Source organism: Pipistrellus hanaki, assembly GCF_964339955.1.
Source record: "Pipistrellus hanaki genome assembly, chromosome: 7".
Taxonomy (NCBI): Eukaryota; Metazoa; Chordata; class Mammalia; order Chiroptera; family Vespertilionidae; genus Pipistrellus; species Pipistrellus hanaki.
In genome coordinates, this window is record NC_140509.1 from 86,904,362 (window position 1) to 86,929,353 (window position 24,992).

Below are 24,992 nucleotides of genomic sequence, written 5' to 3' on the forward strand. Positions count from 1 at the left end.
GGTACTGGGACGCACACGGAGAGGACTGGCAACTGAGTGTGTGACTGGCTTTCTCAAGCGGGATGGAGACAAAAGCTCCTGACTGCGCTGAACTCCAGTTCCGGGCAAGACTCTGGGGACCCAGACTCATTTGGGGAGAAACGGGACTGTCTGGCAGTGGGTGGAACTGGAGGGCGTCTTTTTCTCAAAGGTGCTTGCAGCGATTACCACAAGACACTGAGACACTGGCCGTTTACTGTATGTACGACTTGGCAAGTCATATCTGCCTCACCCTCCTTATTAACATGTTAGGAAGAATAATAGTATTGCCTCATGACGTGATTAAATGATTAAATGAAGGGGTATGTCTATATTTCTTAGCATTCAATGTGTTTAATAAAAGTTGCTATTGTTATCGCTTTCATTTTTTTCGTGTGTGTGTGTGTGTGTGTGTGTGTGTTAATCCTCACCCGAGGATATTTTTCCATTGATTTTTAGAGAAAATGGAAAGAATGGGGAAGAGACAGAGAGACGGGAGTGGGGCATCTATGTGAGAGACACATTAATTAGTTGCCTCTCGCACACACCTGACCGGGCCAGGAGTCAAGCCTTTGACCGGAATTGAATCCTGGATCCTTCAGTCTGTGGGCAGATGCTCTATCCACTAAACCAAACCAGCTAGGGTACCATTTTTTACATTTCTCAGTTTGTGTTTTATCATCACCAGCAAGACTAAGAGTTATTTGGAATTTCTTTCTTTATAGTATACTTGTCAAAAATGTAGACCTGAACAAAGTATCATCGGTAATAGTGTCTAACTTTTCTAATCAGGTATGGGTGGTATTATAAGGTTTTTTTAAATATATTATTAAACTTTAATTTACTATATAAATAAAGCTATATTCCATTTCCTTGAATGCTGTCTTGTCATTTCAGCTTCCCTTAAATCAAAAAAGGGTTAGCAGTTTTGTGCTTTGAAAATATTTATACCCATAGTAATTGTATAATTGTTTTTGTTGTCATTTTGCTCTGTTATGTGTAACTTTAGTCTTGTAGTTTATAAAAGAATTTAACCCTTATATTCCTTCTGACACATTGAAACAAGTTGTAGTATAGAGGTGGTGAAGGAAAAGCAGTATCTTCGATGGGATATGAAAAGCAGACCTCAGCAGAATTGTAGAAAATCTAAGAGTTGACTAGAAGTAAGAGAACAATAATAAAAGATAGGGCTAAACATTGTCAAACGTAACCTGCCATTTACACAGAGTCAGGCCCAGAAACCACACAGATGATCAGGGGAGACAGTGAGGAGTCTGATGGTACAGGCATGCACAGTACAGTGGTGCCTCACACAACGAACTTAATTCGTTCCAGGAGCAAGCTTGTTATGCGAAAAGTTCGTTATGTGAAACGCGTTTTCCCATAACAATACATGTTAAAAAAAATAATTCGTTCTGTAGCATAAAATATGCTAAGATGACATAAAAAAAAATATGCTAAGATGACATATTTTTATTTAGATACATCTAAAAACATAAATTTTTTTTAAAAAAACACATTTTTTTTAATTTTAAGACAGACTAAGTAGAGTCTACCGAATCTTGCACATCTTCATCCATTTTCTGCTTTTTGGCCGATGGTTTCATGAAAAACCAGTCCAAAGTTCGCTGTGCGAGGCGTTCGTTATGCGAGGCACCACTGTAGCTTAGAGTGTAGCAGAGGACTGTGGGGAAAGCTGCAGGATTTTAATGACACTTGATTTTAATGATGCTCCTCAATAATAAAAGCTCAGCTGTTGAATTCAGTAGATACTTGTTTAAAGCTACGTATGTGTAAAACCAGTGTATAAATACTGTTAAGAATAAAAGAACTGCCTGGCTGGCATGGCTCAGTTGTTGAGCGTTGACCTATGAACTAGGAGGTCACAGTTCAACTCCTGACCAAGGCACATGCATGGGTTATGGTCTCAATCCCCAGTGTGGGATATGCAGGAAATAGATGATCAATGATTCTCTTTCATCATTGATGCTTCTATCTCCCTCTCTCTCCCTTCCTCTCTGAAATAAATAAAAACATTTTTTAAATAGAAAAATCAGTGAGACATGCATCGTTCTGGTATTTAATTGAAATCAAACTTTTGAATAGCAAGAATAAGACAAACACAACCATAAATTATAGTATGATTTTTTAGCGCAAAGAGTAAAATATTAAGGGAGAAGAGCATTCTGGTCATGGGTGGTAACTTGCCTAGAGTCATGGGTATCAGTCCATGTTTGGGAACAGGTAGTTTGTTTGCAGTGCGGAGCGGGCAGCTACTGTGGGACAGAGAGCAGGAAGTGGTGCCTGAAGGCAGTGTGGATTGCAGTGAGGCTGAAGGGAGAGCTGCCCCTCCCTCTCTCAGGGCACAGGTAAGCTTATGGTTACAGTTCAAATATTTTCCTACAAACTCAATTGGTCCTTGTCCGCAAGTTCTAAAAATCCACAGGTCTTTTAAAAAACCTCAGGATGAATAATACTGAGACATAATTGTGGCCGTTTGGAGGAGGGATATGTAATGAGCTGCAGTCTGGATATCCGGGGTCATGATAGACAGTCCACTTGGCATTCTGAGTTGGAAGACTGCTGAAAATGGAAACCTGATGTGCTGCATTGCTGAAGATTCAGAGGCACAAAATCTGAAATGACATTGTTTTGGGAACCATAAGACAGACGTCGTAATAATGAGTAATAATGAGCTGTTTTCCTACATTAGTATCTCAGTTGACTCCTGAAATATCATACAACTAAATGTAACTAAAAAGAAACTGATGCCTCATAGACCCCTGTTTCTAAGGGGAAACTATGTGTATCTTATTTGTTATTCCTCTTCTTTGCTTCCTTTCCACCTTTTTTGTCCCAAATCATTTTTTGAAGTGAGAAATTTGGGGGGTGGATTCTTAATGTAGATATTTTGGAATACAGAGTATGTACCGCATAGTCTTATTCTAATTCTCGTTTGTGACTCAAATAGAACCTTTATAGGGATAAACATAGACTTCTATAGTATTTGCCAACAAAAGATTTCCTGTATTATCTGTTTAAGAAACAGAAAGAGAACACAGGGAGAAATTATATTTGTTTTGAATAATTACTGGGCTTAAAACTCAATGTTGGAGGAATTTACTTATCCATAACTCTTTCTGAGTTAGAATGGATTACAATTGGATAAATGTAACTTCTGGGCAGAATTATCTTAAAACCTTTTTTTTTTTAAACCAAGTCTGATATGGCTATAGATTAAATATAGGAAATTCTGTAAGAATTTATGTGGAATACATGGTTTTTCCCCCTCCTTTGCTGCCCATGCCCCCCAATTTCCTACTCTTGAAGAGAGTCTTGGTGTTTATTGCTGTTACTGCCCTGTGTACTTACTGTGCTCTCGGTGACTGGTTGCTTTTAGTTCCCGTCTCATGTAGTCCCTGTGGTGAAGAGGGTGTGCATTTGGAAGCTCTCTGTCTGTGCTTTTAAAGGTGTGTGTCATGCTGAGGAACTTGCAGTCCTGGGCTGCTTTTTCTTGGTGAGACATTAATCATTGGCTTCCTGAACCTCTTGGACTAGACCTGCAATTCTTGTGCTTTTCTACCATTTCCTCTGTCTTCGCTTCCAGTTGGAGGGAGAAATCCTCAAATTTTATCCTCTAACCTCAATTGCGTTTTTCATTTATACTATCATATTTTTAGTGTCGTTCTTTTTTATGTTTCTGTTTTTGTTTTTTTAATGTTTTGAATTCTTTTAATAGCATTCTCTACTTGTTTTGTTAATCCTTAGATGACATTTTTTGGACTGATTTTCAGAGAAAGTGGAAGGGGGGGCGAAGTGGTGAGGGAGAGAGAGAGACACAACTGGTGCCTCCCGCACTCGCCCCCACGTAGGATGAGGAGCAAACCCGCAGTCCAGGTACTTGCCCTTGACCGGGAATCGAACCTGAGACCTTTCCATGTTCCAGCCTACGCTCTAACCACTGACTACACTGGCCAGGACTCTGCTTGTTTTAAGGATGTAGTATCTTCTCTTAACTGCAGATTTTTGAGTTTTTTTGTCCTTGCTCTGGGGTTACTTTCTTGGTTCGGGTTGTTTTGTGTGTGTGTTTGGCTGGTTAGATTACACACAGAAAGGTCTTCCAATCACCTGCCCCCAGCTTATGGCTGGCAGCCTTCCCTGGGCGGAGCACAGAGAACTGGGCACCTCAGACTTCCTATATAAAGGGACTCATCAGCTGCCCGCACACCTCCTTCCGGAAAGCGGCCTGTGCAGGGGTGCGTTTCTAGTGTTTGGCCGGGAGCTAGGGGTGCTGACCACCAGCTGTTTTGGGGCAGCGATGTAGAGATTCACCATCTTGTCTGTAAGTGTTTGTTCTTTCAACAGCTTTGAAAAACTATAAGCAAAGCTTTCTTTTGAAGCAAGCATTAGGATAAGTATTTTAATCGGCACTTAAACTATTGAATTGTTCACATTTACCTAGGTGTTTTACAACTCATAAATGTATTTCTGTAATAAAGCACAATGTAAAGTTAGACTGCAACTTTGTTCTCTGTTCCTGTCATGTAAGTCCTTCTCTTTTTAAATCCTCCGGCTTTTGTCTGTCCCCCTCACCCCCTTCTCTCTCTCTCTCTCTCTCTCTCTCTCTCTCTCTCTCTCTCTCTCACACACACACACACACACACACACACACACACACAACCTTTTAGTGTCTCTGTTTCTGTTAATTACAATATCTGTGTCTGTTCGAGGTTGGTTTTGATTGATTTTTTTTTTCATCAGATGTTACAATTTTCTGCTTCTCTGTCCGCCTATTAATTTCTGACTAGGTGCCAGATAGTGTGAATATTACTTTGGGGGCAGTATTTCTAAGTGTTCTTGATCTTTTTTCTGGGACACTGACTATTGCTGTTGCCTGTGAAGTACCTCCATGGTTTTTGCCAGGAAAATAAAACGTCGTCATAGAAAAATATGTAATGTATCTTAAATAGCTGCCAACAGATTAGTATTATGAAAAGTATATTTTCTTTTTTGAAAAACGTGTAATATTTTACTTTGTAAATTTTTTAGGAGGAGCAAAATAGAGGCAAGCCCAATTGGGAGCACCTCAACGAAGACTTGCACGTGCTGATTACTGTGGAAGATGCTCAAAACAGGGCAGAGATCAAACTGAAGAGAGCCGTGGAAGAGGTGAAGAAATTACTGGTACCTGCAGTAAGTAATGATTTCCAAGTCTTAGATTTGGGTTCCAACACCCTTTCCAGTTTAATTTTAAATTATTGTAAGATTGTATAATAAACAGGTATTGTTAGAAATCTTATTTAAATAAAAATAAGAATTATTTATAACTCCTTTACTATAATACAGTAGACAACAGACAGAGTCAGATCTGTAAGTGCAAAAGCCTGTTCATTAGAGTTGTGAAGGGAGCAAGGTGAATCAGGAGACTGCTTTTCAGAAGTTCTTCACCTTGTGTCGCTGCCATGGTGCAACGTGAGGAGGGAGAGGAGAGCTCTCTTGTGGAGGGGACCGTCTCCTGTCCGGTGTGAGCGCCCAGGCACCCACAGCAGGCGCCTCGCTGGGGAGCTGTGTTAGGGGGCTCATATTAGACTTGGGGGACAGTCTCCTGTCCGGTGTGAGCGCCCAGGCACCCACAGCGGGCTCCTCGCTGGGGAGCTGTGTTAGGGGGCACATATTAGACTTGCCTGTGGGTCCCACGCACTCTCCCGGCACATCGTTGTCACAGAGAGAGGTTGTCCCACACCGTGATAGACTGACTGCCTTTTAGAAAAAGAGCTCCCGCTTACTAGTGCACAGGCACCTGTGTGTTCTTTCTCACCCTCCCTCCCTCTCCTGATCACCGTCTCCATCTCCTTCCCTCCACTCCCTTCTCCCTTTTGTCATTTCCTCGTTGTTACAGAAACCTATAGTCACTTCATAATTTTTAAAAATCTTTATTGCTGACAGTATTACATATGTCCCTCTTTTTTCCCATTGGCCCATTTCTAGTTCGCCCCAGGCATTCACCACCCTATACGCTTTTAATTCTTTTATTTGTCTTCATTGTTGAAAGTATTATAGATGTCCCCTTTTTCTGTTTCCTCCCCCTCCACACTCCCTCCACTCTGCACCCACCCCTCCCAGGCCTTCACCAGATTATCAACTCTTTCCATGGACATGTAGGAACTTTGGCAGTGATGGTACTACCAGAGTATCATCTTTTTCAGTGGAAAATAAATAATAAATTATTGGTTTTTAAGACATTATTAACATTTTTATATTAGTAAAATATATGGAAATGTGGACCTAACTTGCTATTGAAAAAACAAGGAATAATGTTAGTATTCTGTCTAACAGAAATTTGTTGACATTTACATAAATGAGTAAGAATGCTGGTTGTTCTCTATTCCCCAGGTAGTTTCTTCTACAAGTAAACTCACAAAACATAAACATTTTTATTTACTTAAGAAAATTATCTCCTTGTAAGAAAAGAATTCCATGTAAATTCTGTTTGATAGGTTTTACAAAGAATATAAACTAAAATCTGTAATTGTATACTGTTACGCCATATAATTTCTCTCCTTTTAAAAAATAATTGTGCAATACTGAAGAAATTTATAGAAAAGGGTTTTTCTTCCCCTAGGCATATTGGTCTGTTAGTTCTATGATCAGAACAAGTTACTTAACATTAGGCCTGTTTTTGTTATTTATAACTGAAAAATAGTTAGCTCATATCATATACTAACCAAATGATTTCACCTAATATATCAAGTAGACCACCCTATTACATTATTCTAATCATGCTGTAAGCTACTTTAATTCTAAATAATATTAAAGTGGGAAAGAACATTCAGTTAGAAGTCTGTTATTGTTATGTGTCTTTCAGAAAGTAAGTAAACTTCACTGTATGTTTTCTTATTTATAAAATGAGAATTGGAGCAAATGTCTTAAGAAACATTTTGGTTTCAAAATTATTTGTCTTTGAATATTAAATGATGTACAAAAGCTTTTTAAAAAACTCATACAATTTATATTTTTAAATGGCACTTTATTTTGAAATTCAGATTCCATTGTTCATGAACAAACGATATTAAAACCCAGCCATGCTTTTCATTTACACATTGTGTGCGGCTGTGTGTGCGTTTCCATGGAGGAGCTGAGTAACTGCACCACAGGCCATATGCCCAGAAAAGCCATCTACTGTCTGGCTCGTTACAAAGTTTGCCAGTTTCTGGACTGTTCATTAATCCGGATGACAGATGATAATGAGTGGGACCAGCGTAGCCATAGTGGTGAAGGTGTGAAGCATGGTCTGATGCTAAGTACATTTTTAAAGTGAATCAGGCCTGTGAAAAGGCATTAGGGGTGAGTTAATTAAATGTTTGATCAAATAGAGCAGGCTAATTTTTAATTTGATAACTTTGTATGGCCCACAAATGATGTTATAAATATCCACATGGCCCTTAGCGAAAAAAAAGGTTACCACCCTGGACGGCTGGATATCAGACAGCATGGAGTCAAGAGTGACGTCAGGGTTTTCAGCCCGAACAGTGAGAGGATGTAATGCTGCGGTCTTGTGGAAGAGGATATTAGTAGGAACGGACTTGGAGGGAATTAACAGGAGTTGAGTTTTGGACCTAAACCATTTGAGATGTTGTTTCCTGTCCCAAGTGTAGCTATCCTGGGTTGACAGTGTTTTAGATTGATAGAGTTCAGAAAATTATTTAAGGTAAGATTCTTAGAGCAGTTGGCATTTCCCTAACTGTTCTGTGAGGCACTTTTCATAGGGATTCTGGGTAAAGAAAGTTTTAATATGCTAGTAAGTATTGCGAACAATTTCCACATTTAATTGGCCATCAAAATTTATGGGAATACATTCACATTAGTGTTCTAAAGATGATTTGAGAAATAATATAGAAACTCCTAGGTCCGATTAAAATACAATTTGAGCTAAAATTCTAAAAAATGCTAATGGAGTGATTTTGAAGATGTGAAGAAAGAAAACTCTTCTTGTGGTTTTTCCCATTCCTTTTTAAACATACAATGGATCACATTGAGTTTGAAGCTGAATGCACTTATAATCATTACCTCAATCAAGGTTTCTATCACCTGTTTTCTTACTCTACCATCAATTAACCACCTTTTTCCCACTGTCCCCAGACAGATAATGGGGTTAATTTTGCCTCAAAACTCTCTCTATGTATATATATTTTTTCAGTTTCATTGACATATAATAGACAGAAATTGTACACATGATGGTTTGACATACATAGCAATTGTGAAATTATCACAGTTCGGTTAACCATGTCCATTATCTCACAATTTACCAATTTTTAAGATCTCTCATAGCATTTCAAGAATACACCACAGTATTATTAACTGTTCCCACATGCTGTACATGAATTGACTGACATCTCCGCATTCCCCTTTCTCTCACCTCCCAGCCACTACCTTCCTGCTTTCTCTGGTTGTTCAGCTTTTTTATATATTTACTTTTTCTAAATTTCATGTGGATCAACATTATTTTCTGACTGTCTTGGAATAAGCCTGGATTTTTTTTGGAAGTTCCTCCATTCTGTTGCATGTTCCTTTTTGTTGATCATTAGTAATCCATAGACTAAAAAGGCATATTGATCCTTTCACCTGTTGTGCTTTCATTTTCCATTCCTCTGCAGATAAATGATGTTGAGCATCTTCCCATGTCCTTTTTAGCAATTCGTGTGTCTTCTTTAATGAAGTATCTGTTTAAGTCTACTTTATTGTTTTCTCTCATACTGAGTTATAACAGTTCTTTGTAGATTTGGGTAATAAATAAATATTCTAATCTGTGGCTTTTTGTGGAAAGGCTTTTAATTACAAATTCAATTTATTTGTAAAATATAGAACTCTCAAAAATTTTTTCTGTTTTTTTATTTTTTCAAAGCACTTATTCATGTCATCTAAGTTGATGAGATTTCTGCTATGAAATTGTTCATAACATTATCTTTTCATCTTTAAGATCTGTAGGATCTATAGAAGTGAAGTATCAACTTTCGTTTCTGTTGATATTCTCTATTTTTCCTTTTATGTTTTATTGATTTCTCCTTTTACACTTTCCTTCTACCTGATTTGGTTTCATATTATTTTCACTCATCTTAAAGGTGGAAAATTAGTGATCTGAAACCTTTCTTTTCTACTTTTGAGAACTATCTTTATAAAGGCATAATTTTTTATTTGAAAACTGCTTTAACTGCATCACCAAAATAATGTTATATTGTAATTTCATTACCATTTAGTTCAAAATATTTTCTAATTTCTGATTTTTTTCTTTGACCCATGGGTTTTTTCCAAATATTTGGGACTTAGCTGTTTATCTTACTATGACTGATTTCTAATTTAATTTTGTTCTGCTCAGAATTTTTTTCATTTTTTTATTAAGGTATTATATGTGTGTATACCTTACCATTTCCCCCCCCCCCCATACCTACCCTCACCCCCCAGAGTTCTGCGTACATTGGTTATGCTTTGTTCAGAAATTATAATCTGTAATGTTTCAGTCTTTTAATCTATTTAGGACTTATTTATAGTATAGCATATGGTCTGTTTTGTGAACTGTCTCATGTACATTTAAAAGCATGTGCATTCTGTGGTAGTTGGCTATGTACTGTGTAGATGTCAGTTAGGTGAAGATTGAAAATGTTATTCAGGTCTTCTTTTCTTCTTACCTTTATCCCTCCTAGCTTTGTTGATTACTGAAAGAGTCTAAAGATCTCCATTCATTCATTCATTGTAAAAACACACACTAGTAGTGTGTTCTCCTTAATCTCACTGAAATGGCAAACTAATTTGGTATACTCACACTCATTCCCAACATCAGGTTGTGTATATATATCAATAGTTTACACAACCTACATGGCCAGGGTTTGGCATCATTAAAAGATTTCACTTGTTTTTTTATATAATGGCAACTTCGGTGAGACTTGAACTGGTCGATCAATATACAGATTCATAGAGAAATTTAGTATATATGCATTTTAGGGTTGGCGAGTTGTGCATTTCAGGTTATTAAAAGCGATGAGAAATACAGTAGGATTATATAAATCCTGGTCAGGGACTGTCACTGTCCTTATTTGTAAAATTGAGTTATTACTACTTATTGCCTTAGCAGTCCTTGGGAAGGTCATAATAATTTGTGTGGAAGTACAGGACACATGTTTCATCTTTTCTCCTCTTGGACATGGACTGGTTGCCTCAACTACATCATTGACCGTATTAATGACCACCTCGGCTCCTGGTCACAGATGCACCACACCAAAAGAAATTCTTTTCCCTACATACAAAAACCCTCATTGCTAACCCCGATCTCAGAATAGGCTTTTGTTTACAGTAGCATAATAAGCAAGAAAATTATGAAACTATGGATGTTACTAAAACACATTGTAAGTTGCAACACACACACACACACACACACACACACACACAGATTCCCTCTTAATTACTATGGGTGTGCACCTCCCATCTCAGGTATTGGTACCATCCCTCTTTCAATTCTCGTCTCAGTGAGTTTGGAAATAAGACCTGCAGCTACCCTGTTTCCCCGAAAATAAGACAGTGTCTTATATTAATTTTTGCTCCCAAAGTTGCGCTAGGTCTTATTTCAGGGGATGTCTTATCTTTCCATGCGCTAGGTCTTATTTTTGGAGGATGTCTTATTTTCGGGGAAACACGGTAGTTGTAGTCATTAGCTAAGACCTTATGGAGATGTATTCTGTGATGTTTTCTGATCTCCAGAGAACCTATAGGCACTAGAAGTGGAAGCAGGGAATACTGTGCTGGACTCTGACGGGAAGACTGAGCAAGTAGAGGTGAGGGTACTGGCTGAGTCTCCTCTTCCTGCTGTAATGTTTCCTCCCTTGCAGGAGGAATGAGGTCAAGGTTTCTGTTGAGGAGATAGAATACTAACCTGTGGAGACTGAATGAGTAGCACTAACCTGTCTCAGAGAAATTAAGTGGTTTCAGGCCCTGAAGTTTATGTGGTCTCATAATTCACAACGGGCCTGGGCACACAGGTGCCACCAGTCCCCGAGAATTCCGGAGTGCTCATCTCAGGCTTTTTACTTCGCGGTGGGTGTAATTGTTTCTCTTCTCCTTGGTCTTTCACTTTCTCTTTATATTTATTTATAGATGTTTGAGAACTTGAACATGAGTCAGTTTTAAATAAATAGCTGATCTCCTTGTGAAAGCATTTATAAACATAGATTAAAGTAACTGATCTAGTAGATTCTGACAAATTTCTACCTGGAGATTTTGAAATTTAAAATTGTTGCCAGTTATTTCAAGAAATATTATGAAAATTGAGGATATGTACTAAAACAAAAGTAATTTTAATTCACTTACTTAAAAATTGCAGATGTCATTAGGATTTGATAGAGTAGTAGAGAGAAGAGAGCATTACAAAATGCTTTTTTAGGTTTGCCTTTTAAGTTTCTCAAACATTCTTTTCTGTCTAAATGCCATATGCATTTGTCTTAGTTAAGTAAGTTTTTATTATAACCTGAAAATAGATATAGATAAAGAGTAAGACAGGAAGAGACAGAATGACTCTAGAGATAGAGAAATCTTATTGTAAAAGTTCTTTTAACAGGATTGTTAATGAATTGGTAGCTCTGCATTTAGTTCTTAACTAAGTTGTCAATAATTAAAGTTTGTGATATTATTGGCTTCCTTTTCATTTTATTGGGAAAGAAGGCAAGGTATTAAAAGACACCTAACTATGATGCCCTGCTCCTTGTAGAGCTGTATTGTGAAGAGACCGTCTCTGTCACGTACAGAAAGGTGGTGGTGGTGGTGGTTTGCTGCCATGCACAGCCATTTTCATCTGAATGGGGAATCTGTCTGGGGACCCGGAGAACAGTAATTAGCAGTCTCTTCAGAGTGTCAGCGCAGAATTACCATTGTACTGGGTTAGCTGCGGGATAAAAGGATTGCATTGGGTTTGCCAGTCTGCCAAACTAAATGAGTTGCCATGAGAATTTTCAAATGTGAGAGGCGTCTACTTAAAGCAATTTGGCAGGTTTGAATAAATTCATAAATTAGGTTTGAAAGGACCAGTCCTGCTTTCTCTCCTAGAGGAGGGCAGGATGGCAGGCCACTCCATGCTCCAGGCCCACAATTCCTCTGAAGGCTTGTCTTCCTCTACGTGCAGTGCACCGCAAGCACAGCCACGGAAAGGCATGTTGTTCCAAACCTCTGAGGGCAGAAGACACAACTCTACATGTGACATTTCCTTCCTAAATCACATCATCTTCAAATGATGCTAGTAAAATGGTTATTTTGTTTTAATAAACATTCATGTGATACTTTTTACTCAGTGCTTGCAATCTGTGTCTTCCCACTTGTCCTATTTGTGTCACCAAGTAAGACGAACAGAGTTTCTGTGGGAAACAGGTAGGGTCCTGAAGCGCATGACTGGGTTCTACAGGCTGCACGCAGACCCGTGGGAGAGTCCGCCTGCCGGGTCTTGGGAGCTCCGGTCAGTGTGGTGGCTCCCGGAGCAAAGGCTCCTTGGTGCCGAGGGGAGCCAGCACTTCCGCTTGCATAACCTCGCAGGCCTCAGGACAGCGTGACGATCGCCTGCTTGCATTAGAGGTTTATAGCTGCCCTCCAGAAAAAGACTGACATTTAGTACCTAAAGCTCTGAGACTATAAAATGTTCTCTCATATTAAATAAAACAAGTCTTTGGGAAGTCCATTAACATTTTCAAGCCACTAGATTACAGTTTCATAAGGAAAGTAATAATTTGTTGTTAATTTTGTGGCCTAAAAATATAGATGCATCTTTAATTTTTTAGGCCACAGAGGGGATGCAGGCCATAAGGAGATGCAGGTATTCAGAATGAATGATTCAGAGAAGAAGGAATACAATATTCTTAAAAGTTCAGCATTTATATTTATAATCTTTACTCCTTAAAGTAAATTACACATCAAAATAAGTCTTATTAAAATCCTATAGTAAATTAATAAAACAACACAATGACAAGATTTTCTGAAATACCATTTAAATTTGGAATACAACTCCTGGAATCAAAACGTTGTATGTGTTGTATTCTACGTGTTGGTATTCTGTATTCTGGCCTTAGGAAACATGATGAGAGAAAAAGACATGTACAGAAATTGGCATGTGCTGATTAATTTTTCTTGCAAAGAAGGACAATGCTAAAATTTAACCTGATTCTAAATCAATAACTTTTTATACGCCAATCCATTTTGTGGCTTGTTTATTCTGCGTTAGGGCAGTCACAGGAGCATTGTGTCAACTAGAATTTTCACAAATAATTAAAAGTCCTCTGCCTTTAGGCCTCAGTTCACATGGATATATGAAGAAGCTCAACAGGTGTAGTTTTTGAGACTTAATCATCGCCATAGCAGAACCATGTGCCTCACTGAGAGCTGCCAGGCTGTGGCCATGCTGTTGTGTGGCAGCGAGGCAGGCTTCCCCCGCCTGGAGCTTCAGTTTGATGAGGCTCCTCGGTGACCGTAATAGAATGTGCGTTGTCTAGGGTAAGTGATTAAACTCTCACAAGTATGGACTTGGTATAAGAAACATCCTCCTTTTGATTCTCATTAAGGATTCCTTGAGTAGCTTCTCCAAGCAGAACATTTTGTTGAGGTTGACATTTTAGATAGCATGCAACTAAAAAGAAAAGTTCTGGGCATAGAAAAATAGGGTTCTGTATATTTGTTTCCTTACCAATATTTTTGCAGTTCATATAGGAAGTCCTTCTATTTTAATCTATTTAATGTATTCCATGCCTCCATCAGAATTCGTATGTTGAATTTATCATAATGTAATGTTTCTATCCCTTAAGTAAATATGCTCCTCACTGGCCAGCATAATGCATTTTGGTTTTTAAATATATTCTTATTAAATATATGATATTATGCACAGATACTCTAAAATTAATTTTAGATATAAATTCATTAAAATTATTTAACAGGGAAAAATAAGTGAGTGATTCCTCATTGTATTTTCTTTAGTTCCGTTATTTTCATACATCCCTTTACTTTGTTTGCATGCCCTTCTCATGGTTGTTAAGTAGCATCACATTCCTTATATATAGGCAAAGCATTTGTAACCCGTTCACTTTGTATTAGTGAACATTGAAATGGAATTGATAACAATTAAACCATATGCCCCTTTTTTATTTAATTTGCTTGTAATTTTAAACCTTATATTTAATTTTTCTTGACATTTCAAGTGTTGTGATATTTATTAGCAAAATTATTCAGATACTACCATTGTGAAATTCTAATAGTATATTAACAATCCAAATGAACATTCAGTATTATATTAAGATTGTTTCAGATAAACTTATTTGGTTGCTTATTTTATGACTTGATTTTCCTCTGTGTTTTGCATAACTAAATAAAATACTGAAAATTTGACTTCAAAAGCGACAATTAATAATAGACTCCTCCTTTACTCTGAATCCTGTATTGCAGAATTATGTAAGTGTATATGTTATTGTTTTTTAATTCCCTCAACCCCTAATGGTTTGGGGGAAACATTTAATCTTTAATGTATATTTCAATTATAAAATGTAAATTAAAATGTTTTTAAAGTTCTGCCTTTAAACCAACATAGCATCAGTTTCTATTTTGTTAAACTGCTTTATAGAATACTAAATCTCTGAGCAAGCCAACAGATTTATGAATTAGCTTACTTTGTGATACTATCTTATGAATTCACCTGTGAATGATGGCAGTATACTCTTTTTAAACAAAATAATTTGATTACTGAATTTGGATTCTATGGAATTATAACACCCTTCTGGAGATTTTTATGAAAGACTCATTTAATGACTTCCAAGCAACTCCACAAACTTCTTTTGAGAAGCTGCTTTGGGGCAGCCTAGAAACCAAGACTTCAGTGCATAGAAAGACCTAGACTTAATATCAGTGAGTTTAGGACAAAATCAATGAGTTTGCCAACTACTTGTTTGGTCACTTGATGCTTGCTCTTCAGAAACGTTAGGCGCTCACTGTAGGTAGGACTTTTCTAGTGGTCGTCTCTCCAGTGTGTTCTTCCTGAGCACGCCATCCGTGACCCTGCCTCAGGGCCCAGTGCCTGTGTGATCATTCTTCAGTGCGCTTCCAATCTTGCACTCCAGGTCACCAGTCCAATCCGCACCTCCCCTTGGGTGACTTAGTCCATTTCAGACATAACATTCTCAGCTCTACCTTTGCCTCCTCAGGGATCCTCCGTCGTTTTCTTCAGGACTGGGGCTTCAGTTGCCCTGGAGTCCTGCAGTGCTGCTTTTACCTGCAGGTTTCCCCACCCCGCTCCTTACAGTCCAGTCTGCCCACACCTTCTCTCCGGTCGCTCTGTCCTGTCAGCCTTCCCTGTTAGACTAAAGCCAGGGCGAGCTCTGGTCTAATGAGAGCCAGCGCTTCCTTGTTGGTGACGGGAGTGCCCTCACTGCTGGGCCAGGCTTCACTGCGTTCTGTCATGGTGGTCACAGCGCAAACTGGTCAGCAGGACCATCCCAGCCTGTCTTTATCTCTTGTGTCCTCCCTTCCCAGCTGTCCCTGTAGCCCCTTACCTACCACTCCCTCGTCTGAAGTCATTGGCAGCTTCAGGACACTCGTCGCTTATTGGGTGTGTTACAGCGACTTCTGGAATGGACGTGGAGGAAGTTGATAGTAGATTTCACAGTAGAAGCTAAGTTTCAGGAAAAACCATAAAAAAGATTAGTCTTAGTACTCCAGTGGTTTTAAAGCCACTTAAGACTTCTTCCAGTGAAAGATCAGCAAATAGAAACGTATTGCCTAAAAATGCTGCGCATTTTTTATCAAGTTTCTTAAATGGGTGCATATTAATATGCAATAGAAGTAGTCTTCACTTTGTTATTCGTGATCTCTTAAAGGAAGAGTTCTATTTTTTTAATCTAACACAGTACTGTGTTGTTTAAAGCACCTGTTTAAATTTATTGACCAGTAGTTAATTGTATTACCAGGAACCTAATAGTGTAGTTTTATATGATTTGTTCGCCAAATGGAGAGATGTGCTCCTATAATATGCAATCAGAACTTTGGTCCTAAAAAGTTTTCACGGGAAATTAGGAGAGTTCCGTAAACAAAGCTTTTGAAAGCACTCTAAATCTAATACTACAAAACCAATATATAACTGGAGAGATCCACGTAACACTGGAACCAGAGTGTAACCTTGGTTCTCACCATTAGCTAACTGTTTCTTAAATATTCATACCACATATTTAAAGCACCAACCACCTTGATACAAAGGCTGCTTCCCCTGTGGAAGATCAGTCAGATTTAACCACTGCTATAGTAGCTAGCCATTGTGTATGTTCCCTGATTCATTGCCTCCTAATTTCATTTTTATCATGAAAACTCATCTGTTAAGAAAGGCACCAGTGTGGAAACCGGTTTGGCTCAGCGGTAGAGCATCGGTCTGCAGACTGAAAGGTCCCAGGTTCGATTCCGGTCAAGGGCATGTACATTGGTTGCGGGCACATCCTTGGTGGGGGGTATGCAGGAGGCAGCTGGTCGATGTTTCTCTGTCATCGACATTTCTAGCTCTCTCTCTTTCTCTCTCTCTCTCTCTCTCCCTTTCTCTCTGTAAAAAATCAATAAAACATATTTGGGGGGGGGGGGGGATAAAGAAAGAAAGGCACCAGTGACTGTATATGATGCCTGCGGTAAGAATTGTGCCGCCTCTTGTAATAATGAGGCCGCACTGAGGCCTGAGTCACACCCAGGGAAGAGTGGCTCTCAGACTGGCTCCGTTGGAGGCACAGGCAGGAAGAGCGTCAGTGACCCACTCTGTGGTGTTCCTAAATGAGAGACATTGTCATGGCAGTTTCTGAGGCAGACGTCTGGTACATGAGTTCCATTTGTATAGATTGCAAGCATCTTTATAAAAATCTGTCCCTGGAAATATAACACATTGAAGAGTATATTAATTTTTATACGTCTGATGTTTTCCATGATAAAAAGAAAAAAATATAGAAGTGCAGGTATTGTTTAAAAGCTATGGATTGTGTATACATATGTATTCATAAACATACTGCACCTACACATGTATGTATTTAATACACACACACACACACACACACACACACACACACTAGCACTTAAAGCTGAGTCCAAACACAGCGATATTAGTCCTCTCTAATCTTTCCTGTGGCTTCCTGACCAGCTTGTCAGGTGAGTGCCGCCCTCCCGAAGTGACCAGTTGATTTATAAGAAGATAGAGGGGCTTTTTTTTTGTTTTGTTTTTTTAAATATGTTTTATTGATTTTTTGCAGAGAGGAAGGGAGAGAGATAGAGAACTAGAAACGTCGACAGAGAAACATCGACCAGCTGCCTCTTGCACATCCCCCACCGGGGATGGGCCTGCAACCAACGTACATGCCCCTGACCGGAATCGAACCTGGGACCTTTCAGTCCGCAAACCGACGCTCTTCCACTGAGCCAAACCGGTTTCGGCAAAGAAGATAGAGGTTTTTAAAAATATTAAGAAGATTAGTGAGTTTAACTTTGAACATAGTTTGGGGCCAGACCATAGGTAGATTAAAGGTTTTGAGACACAAAAATTGTTAAGATGAAAGCTGCATTTGTGGCAGTTAATCTGGCCATTGTGTATAGACTGATGGGGAACAGACATCATTAACATAATTTTGTAGTGATTTTGATAAGACCCGGATAATGACTAGGACAAGGGTGACATCAGTAATAGGAAAGCATGGGGTGAGTCCAAGGTAAATAGGATGGCTAAACATTTTGATAATCAGATGGTCCTGGGTTATACCTGATATTAAGAGTACCCCTGCTGGCTTTCACATGCGTAGTGGCTTGGACATCAAATGATAACCCTAAATGTAGATTTGCTTTAGAGTTGATAGCACTTGCTAACAGCTAAATTTAGGGGATAGAGGGATGTTGGCAGTGTATATATGTATATATAACTGTGTGTGTGTGTGTATACACACATATATATAATTTTTAGAAGTTCTTATGACTATTAAATTTTTCTTTTTTGAGAATTAGACAGTTATCTGAATATCACAATCAAGACTTCCGTGTTTAAAAGCCCCCCCCCCTTTTTTTTTTGTCTTATTGTTAATCCTCACCCAAGGATATTTTTTCCATTGATTTTTAGAGAGAGTGGAAGGAGGGGAGGGAGAGAGAGAGAAACAGAAGCATCAATTGAGATGCTCTCATCTGGGCTAGAGATTGAACCTGCAACCCAGGTACATGCCCTTGACTGGGAATTGGACACTCAACCCTTTGGTGTGTGGGCTGATGCTGTCACCACACCAGACAGAGCTGTTTTTGGTCTTAATGAATACATTTGAGCTTTGAAGTCTTTAACATTATAATAGATGCTAGAGAACATAACATATTTAATCTCATCTAACATTTTCATGTATTCCTTTTAAAAGCAAAGCCTTTTAGGAGAACTTTAGTAAATCAGTGCAGCTTATATTTAAAAATTCCAAGTAGAAGCGCAGCCAGTGGCAGCTGAGTGTGCCATGTACCACGTGCCCTCAGTGAGGTTCCCTGTGGCCTCTGATCTTCCTCCTACTGGAAGCAGGTGGCTCCGGGCACGTGCTGTCGGGAGCATGGATGTGGCGCCGATGTATGTGGACCACCCTAAGTGCTGCTTGCTCTTCCTTATACAGGCAGAGGGAGAAGACAGCCTGAAGAAGATGCAGCTGATGGAGCTTGCGATTCTGAATGGCACCTACAGAGATGCCAACATTAAATCACGTAAGAACGCGACGGGGCCCGCACGACAGCATCTCGGCTGTTTGTCCGCAGAGCTTTCTCTTCGGTGGCATAGCACCTGACCAGATGAAACAAAGTGAAGCGTTGGGATGATTGTTCCTGGATATGGCCTCAAGGCCCACTTTTACCACTTTAATGAGTTGTGGACGTTCTTCTTGGTTTTGTTTTATTCCAGCATGTCCCTTAAGTTCTAAAAGGCTTATGAACTTTTATTCTTTTAATGAAAGTTCAACTTCTAAATGTAAGAGTTTAATGAAATTTTCTATGTTGTTAACTACAGATTTAAGACTTCTAGTTTATTTTGTAACATTTATGAAAAGGACAAAAAATGCAAAGCTTTTTGAGAGCAGCGACCCTCCTGTCACACTCTGTCCCTTCGGCATGGCCCCTCGCGATGCTTTGTGTTCACAGAGGGCAGTAGTGGGAACTTTCGTAGCCCCATTCCCCCTTTAGTTGTGTTTGCGCATGCTCTCTTAAACCGCGTAAGAGGATTGCTTCTTTATATTTAAAATGAGATCCTGTAAAATTAGTATTCTGAGAAAATTAAAGGGTAAATTACTAAATTTTTTTTAAAGAAATTGAATGTTAAAGTTCTGGGCAATTTTCTAACATGTAGACAACCTGTTGGGTTTAGAAGTACCTGCTTCACAAACGGTGGCTTCCATTCACTTAGGAGAATGGGTCTGTTATAAGCGTCCTGTAGAGGAAGGGGACGTTCACTGTGCAAGGTGGGCACAAGTAGGTTCACGGGGGTATACTCGAAAGAGCTTATTCTTTACTGTTACTATCGTGCTGTTTTCCATACGAACAACCGTAAACCTACTTTGACCCACCCTGTATTGTTTTTTTATGAGAAGTTAATTCCTACATATGCAGGAACTTTACAAGTAGTTGGCTTAATACAATAAAAACGATTCTTTAATTTGAAACTGAAGCTACTCTATTAGAAATTATAGCAAAACTGTTTCTGGGGACTCCAATCTCAGAATATTTTTTAAACATTTTTTAATGCAACTGTTTTGTGCTTCTGCATGCACCTTTTTAGCCTCATGAGATCTTAAAAACAGACATATCACACATATGAACTAAATATAACCTTTTTTAATGGCCTCTCTTTTTTTTAACAGTGGCTTTAGTTTTTGCACATTGGTTCTTAATCACATTGGGAAGGGGAAGCTGTTTGCAGTTGATTGGTGTGCTTGGGCGTCGTGTGTGACCAGCGCATGAACTAATGATTTCCTTTTATTTTTCTTCTTTCCTGCTTTTTTCTTTCTTTTTCCTACTCCCCTCTCCTTTCCTGTATTTTACACTGCTCTCTCTGTACTTCCTTCTAAATTTCTTTGCTTACTGTAGCAGCCCTTGCCTTTTCTCTTGCAGCAACTGCCCAGGCTGCTCCCAGGATTATCACTGGGCCTGCGCCTGTCCTCCCGCCAGCTGCCCTGCGCACCCCGACGCCAGCTGGCCCTACCATAATGCCTTTGATCAGACAGATCCAGACCGCGGTCATGCCGAACGGAACTCCTCACCCCACTGCTGCCATCGTTCCTCCGGGGCCTGAAGCTGGCTTAATCTACACGCCCTACGAGTACCCCTACACGTTGGCACCAGCTACGTCGATCCTTGAGTACCCTATTGAGCCGAGCGGCGTATTAGGTAAGTTGTGGTCTCTGTGTGGTTAACACGTTTCTTCACAACCTTTTCTGCCCCAGACTTTGAAATTTTTGCATCAGTTTTAGAGACAAGTTTCCATTAGGAAAGACTGAAGACTAAATTTTGTTTTATTTCAGCCCCTTGTAAGGGTTCTCCTTTTAAATAATTGTATCTTAAGATTTGGTCAGATTTGTGTTGGTATCTCAGATTTGCTCTGGACGGGTAAATTTGAGCATTTCAGATAGGAAATATTTTTCACATTTGACATCACTGACTCTATCCACTGGCGTATTCTCTCCTTCAGTTTTGCCAAAGTCAGATTCTTTTCGTCTCAAAGATTTCTTTAATTATTGGCTAAGTTTTAATTGTCCATGTGAAAATACTTTGAGATTTTTAAGACTGCAGTAATTAAATTTTCTAATATTTGTGAGAACTTAAATAGGAAAGGTCCCAACGAGTAGTTGCATTCAGATTTTTGTATTATAGTTCTTCTCTTTTGAAGTCCAGGTTAATATTAAACATAAGTTACTCCTCATTTCATAGCATGGTTGGAATTGATAAGTAAACATCAAATCACTGCGGTAGAATCACCCTTGAGGCAAAAATTAGGATCATACTATAAACGCTCAGTTTTACATGAACAAAAAGTGGTGTGCTTGCAAAAGACATTACTGACGCCTTTTCTTTATAGAGTGGATTGAAATGCCAGTCATGCCTGATATTTCAGCCCATTGACTTGCGGGATGGAGGACTAGAGAGCAGCAGCTGTTGTAACACGACCAGTCACTGTGGAGCAGCTGCTTCCGCGCTGCCTTTGTGTTACACACAGAATCTGAACCCTCTCCCCCGAATGGTGTATGACCTTGGTGCTGCTTGCATGCTCTTGACTTGTAGGACTTTGATCTCTTAAGGTGTTTTTTTCCAGCATTCATATTGACTTATAAAATTTGAAAGCCTTTAATGAACCCGGACAAGGATTTAAACTTGAAAATTCATTGTTCTATTAAAGAAAGCCACAACGCTCTGTATGTTATCTGTGTGTGTGCATGCACTCAAGTGCCTTCTGTTCTATGAGCAAATACACTTTACTGTATATGTCTTCGGGTATCTATAACATTGTATAAAGTATTCCAGGTCAGAATTATACCCTAGTACTGTTTATGAAAGGCTTGTTTCTGTTGCACATTTCTTGAAGCATTTTTAAAATAACATGTAACATATAACCTGTTTACGCCTTCTGTTCTGTTAACGCTCTGTCCTGCGGCCCCATGCCTGCTCCCTCCTCAGAGCTCCTCCCTGCTGCACGCACAGCGTCTGTGGAGGAGGTGGACTGTTGCTTCCTGCCGGGCTGGCGCTCAGCCACCAGCTGCTGCTCCGGCCCCGGGCAGGGCTCCCTGAGCTGGCCTCGAGGCTTAGACTCCTAGCAGATCACTCGTCTGAAATGCCGAGGGATGACGGACCAGTTTACTGCTTGAAAACAACGAGGGCCACTGCAGAGTGGTCCTCGTTGTAAAGCAGTGTGTTTTTGGTTGTGTTGGGAAATTTTATTTGTAGTAATTATTAGACTGACAAAACCAGGACATACCTATTCCTAATTGGCAATCATAAGATGAATGATAATAAGTACTAAATGACAAAAATCCATTACGATCAATTTTATTTCTCGCTTGCCACCTAAGCAGTAAAGCATGATATTGATTGACCATTTGGAGAATTGAGAAAATTATTTCAAATTGCTATTATAGTAAATTTGCACACAGATAACATGCATGCTCTATATCAAGTCTCACATCATATTATTTTAAAATAAGCAGTGCCCTTCAAAACAGATGCAGACATGTGTGTTGGTGGTAGTGAGGAGATTGGTAATAGCATCAAATCTTCATTGATGACTAATTTTTAATTCCCTTCCTTTTATCTTTAGGTATGGCTTTCCCAACGAAAGGCTAAGAATTCAAGAACGGTCTTAACTGAACCCTCATCAGATCTGAATTTAACAAATGCTTAGTCTCAGCAGCCGGGGGGAGGGAAGCTTAGCCTAGCAGTCAGTGACTTACTTGCACTTTTTGCACACTGATAGAAAGTAAAAGTATGTTATTAATTTGGTTTAGTCTATAATCTTACAAAATAACGGTAATTTATAAAGGAGTGTGTAGTAGTGTACTGACTGCTAAGTGTACTATACTGTTTGCTTTACTAATCACCTAATTCATTGCAGTTCATACTTATTGACTCAAAGTTTAAAACCACAATCTGTAGGCTTTAAGAATTGCTTATAAACCTTTTAAAGTGATAAACTCTGGAAGTGGTCTTAAGGTTAGCAAGTACTTGTCAGTATTAAACATGGCATTATTTTTAATCCTGCTGCAAGAAAGGCACTTCAGTGAATATGTGACTAGTAAAGCTTGGCGGTGTGGCACTACTGGCATTCGTGAAGTCCTGTGACTTGGGATTGTACACGAATGGATGACATGGATTAAGGCCAAGATGTTTGAAGTGAATGCAATATTAATAGACGCATATATACGCAACATATGACGGTTAATTTTAAAACTACTGTGCCTTAACGTGTTTCATAAAACGAAATTTTTGTAGTAAATGAACGTTTGAAATCCATTTTGATAAACCTGCTGTTAATGTTTGTTTTCTTTTCCCTTGTGAATGTTTTCTAACTTTGTCTTGGTAATTGCAATTTAACTAGGTGCGGTGGCTACTAAAGTTCGAAGGCACGATATGCGTGTCCATCCTTACCAAAGGATTGTGACCGCAGACCGAGGTTAGTTTAGTTCTGCAGTTCTTGTTTCTGAGAAATGCGTGGGGTGTCCATACCATTTGCAACACCACACCTGATGGGAAATGTGTACCTGCTTACTGCCCAGTGTTTCCTTTCCTTTCTAAATTAATTTATGACCATTGGCAGATTTAAGGGTTGGGTTGTTTGTTTTTTTCTCCCTTGATATTTTAACTTATTGAATTCTGTTAATATGTACTATGACTTATTCTTACTGAAACATAAATTAGTCCATTTGGGGAGCTATTAAATTTTGTTTTCACCTCATTTTCAGTAAAAATTTTTTCTGAAAGTTACCTTTTAATTATTTTGAAATTTTGGGTTGGTTTTGCAAAATGAACGGTGCAGATGGTGCTTTAATGAGAGAAGTAAAGGGATATATGCCTCCTGTGTTCTTTTGGAGAAAACTGAAGATTTAGTTTCCCATTTTCCTTTCTAATAAGATATTTGAGCCACTGTATAAACATGAGGTTATACATGTCAAGTACTTAGCTGAACTCAGCAAAGTAGGGACTGTGAAGATAACTTTGATGCAGTTGGGTCTTTTATAAGTCAGAAAATCAGTTCCCTTTTATTCTTATATTTTATTCCAAAACGGATCCTTTGATTTTTGTCATTTGCTGCTAAAATATATTATCTAAATGTAAACTATCTCTTGAAGTTCTGTGGTGGCATGAACCCAGCTGTTTGAATACTTTCTTGACTAACCTGTGACTGGAAAATAAGTCTTCATTTTTCTCCTTTTCAACATTTGTAATTTGTGCCCTGTATATGCCCTTGGACCCTTTTATGAATTATTTATTTTTATTGAGGAGTGATATTTTCGGTTTATTGACATTGAATTATTTTTCCGAGTTTAAAATCACAAGCAAGAAATCCGAAGCAAGGTAGAAGAGGACTTTTACAAGCTTTATTTATGGCACATTTATTATCTACTGATTAAGTCACTCTAACTATCGGATACCAGTGGGGAAAAGTGATGGATTACACTCCACTTTTACATCGTATGTGAACTGTGAGAGGCCTGCAGCTTTGCCTGGCTATCTTGTATGCAGAAGATAGTATTGGACACAGCTGTTGTCCTCATCAGAATACAATACCTTTCCAGAGTTACCAACCGTCTTTATTTAGCATCATATATGGTTAAAGAGCCTTGAAGACATTTAACTAATATGTCACTTGTAGTGATTGTTTAATGAACCAAGTCAATAGGCCCAAGCTCAGTGATCCTCTGCGAGTGTGGCATGTACCCGTGTGTCCTGCTGGCGTCAGAGTAAGTCCCTTAGTGAAGGAGGATATTTTCAGAAAGCAAAAAAAAAAAAAAAAAAATCTAGATTTAAAGAATCCAGATAATTCCATGAGTAATTTGAAGCTTTTTCCCATAGTTATTGTCTGAAATAGTTATGAGTATTTTAAAGTAGTTTGTCCTTTGTTAACTTTTCCTTGTATTCCCACTTGAGATTTTCATAATTTTGTTTTAACATAATAATTATTGGCCTACTCGGTACTCCAGTACCTTGAGATAGTTGAAAATATTAGGAAGATTTTATTGTATTTCAAAACAAGAACACATTCCATGCATAGCTCTGTCGTAGTTATAAGTGTTTTGATTAGTCTTGTCACTGTTTTTATTCAAAATGCAATGTCAGCAAACCGAAATGCTACCTTCTCCCCTTTCTAAATAACAGAATCCTCTGTGTACTCTTGTTACTGTCACTGGATGCACTCGGGTCTGAGGGAGGTGTCTGAAGTCCTTCACTTAAAT

General features: G+C 38.8%; 1 protein-coding gene across 11 annotated transcripts in view; it reads left to right on the forward strand.

Annotated features, from left to right (window-relative positions):
* Nucleotides 1-24,992, forward strand: part of QKI (QKI, KH domain containing RNA binding) — a 113,243-nt gene that overhangs the window by 83,283 nt on the left and 4,968 nt on the right. The window contains exons 4-7 of one of the 11 annotated variants that reach the window (XR_014795515.1): nt 5,068-5,211; nt 18,681-18,768; nt 20,140-20,439; nt 22,361-23,212. Coding sequence is in view for 9 of the 11 variants with exons in the window: in XM_084889741.1 (XP_084745867.1) it covers nt 5,068-5,211; nt 18,681-18,768; nt 20,140-20,439; nt 23,138-23,217 (612 nt within the window). In the remaining 2 variants the exon portion in view is untranslated. Of the gene's footprint in view, nt 1-5,067; nt 5,212-18,680; nt 18,769-20,139; nt 20,440-21,127; nt 23,876-24,992 lie in introns of those variants that run through there. The other 10 variants (XR_014795516.1, XM_084889740.1, XM_084889738.1 and 7 more) reach the window with 10 other exon arrangements.